The sequence below is a fragment of the Malurus melanocephalus genome, unplaced genomic scaffold (genome assembly GCF_030028575.1).
Source record: "Malurus melanocephalus ecotype Western Australia unplaced genomic scaffold, MMel_1.1 scaffold_1762, whole genome shotgun sequence".
Lineage (NCBI taxonomy): Eukaryota > Metazoa > Chordata > Aves > Passeriformes > Maluridae > Malurus > Malurus melanocephalus.
The window spans coordinates 6,482-7,732 of record NW_026624994.1 but is presented as its reverse complement, the minus strand read 5'-3'; the positions used below and the strand labels follow the sequence as shown (position 1 = coordinate 7,732).

Here is a 1,251-nt window from a genome sequence, read left to right as displayed (position 1 = left end):
ATTATCGGTATCATCCCAAAATCCCACCCGGGCTGGGAATGGACAGAGGGGAATTTGGGATAAACCTGGGAAGGAACAGGATTGGGGTAAGGGGAGAAACGGGGAAAATGGGATAAAGGGAAAATGGGATAAATGGGGAAAATGGGAGGGAATGGGATTGAGGGAAAGGGGAAAAACAACAGGGACCCAGCAGAAAAATGGGATAAAGGAAAATGGGATCAAAGGGGTTCCAGGAGGAAAATGGGATGGAAGAAAATGGGATAAAGGAACTGGGATAAAAGGAAACGGGATAAAGGGAAACAGGATATGGGGAAACGGGGTAAGGGGAAACAGGGTAAAGGTGGTCCCATGAGGGAAATGGCATAAAAGAAAATGGGATAAATGGGATCCCATGAGGTAAACAAGATCAATATGGTCCCATGAGAGAAATGTGATAAACAAAGGGAAATGGGATCGATGGGGTCCCAGAGGGAAAGGGGATAAAGGGAACTGGGATAAAGACAGGGAATGGGGATGAGCTGGGGCAGGGCCGAGCCTGGGTCTCACCTCCTCATCGGACTCAAACTGTACGTTCACCCCGTAGGTCTCGTCAATGTTATCATCTGTGGGGAACRGGGCACGGAATTCAGCGGGAATCCCGGGAAACACCTGGAATTCCTACATCCCCAGCCCGGAGAATCCCCAAATCCCCACCCTGGACAATTCTCACATCCCCAATCCCCACATCCCCACCCCAAAGTGCCCAACCCAGCATGGTCTGGGGGCTACAGAACCACCCTGGGAGGTTTCACCGTGTGCCTGAYGGCCTCATCCCAAAAAAAGGGTCCCAGATTGGGATAAATGGGGTCCCAGGAGGAAAATGGGGTAAAGGGGTTCCAGGAGGAGAATGGGGTAAATGGGGTCCCATAAGGAGAATGGGATAGAGGAAAAGAGGGTAAATGGGGGTCCCAAGAAGAGAATGGGATGGAGGAAAATGCGATAAATAGAGTCCCAGAGAGAAAAGGGGACAAACAGAGTCCCAGAGGGAAAATGGGATAAACAGGGTCCCAGGAGGGACTGAAGCAATGGAAACCAAAGTGGCCCCACAGGTGCCAGGGAGCCCCAGAGCCGGCCTGGTTCCTGACACACCGTGTGACCCCATATCCATATTCTGGATCTCCTTGTCCCAGGAAGGACTGAAGCTAAAGGGACCAAAATGACCCAGGGAGCCCCAGACCCCGGTTCCCGGCACACCCTGACCCCGTACCCATG

General features: G+C 52.2%; 1 protein-coding gene across 1 annotated transcript in view; it reads right to left on the bottom strand.

Annotated features, from left to right (window-relative positions):
- LOC130587326 (U5 small nuclear ribonucleoprotein 200 kDa helicase-like) overlaps positions 1–1,251 on the bottom strand; it is a gene marked incomplete at both ends in the record, with an annotated part of 18,274 nt that overhangs the window by 13,440 nt on the left and 3,583 nt on the right. Inside the window, 2 exon segments of the mRNA XM_057388302.1 lie at positions 547–602; positions 1,129–1,181. Coding sequence (XP_057244285.1) covers positions 547–602; positions 1,129–1,181 — 109 coding nt within the window.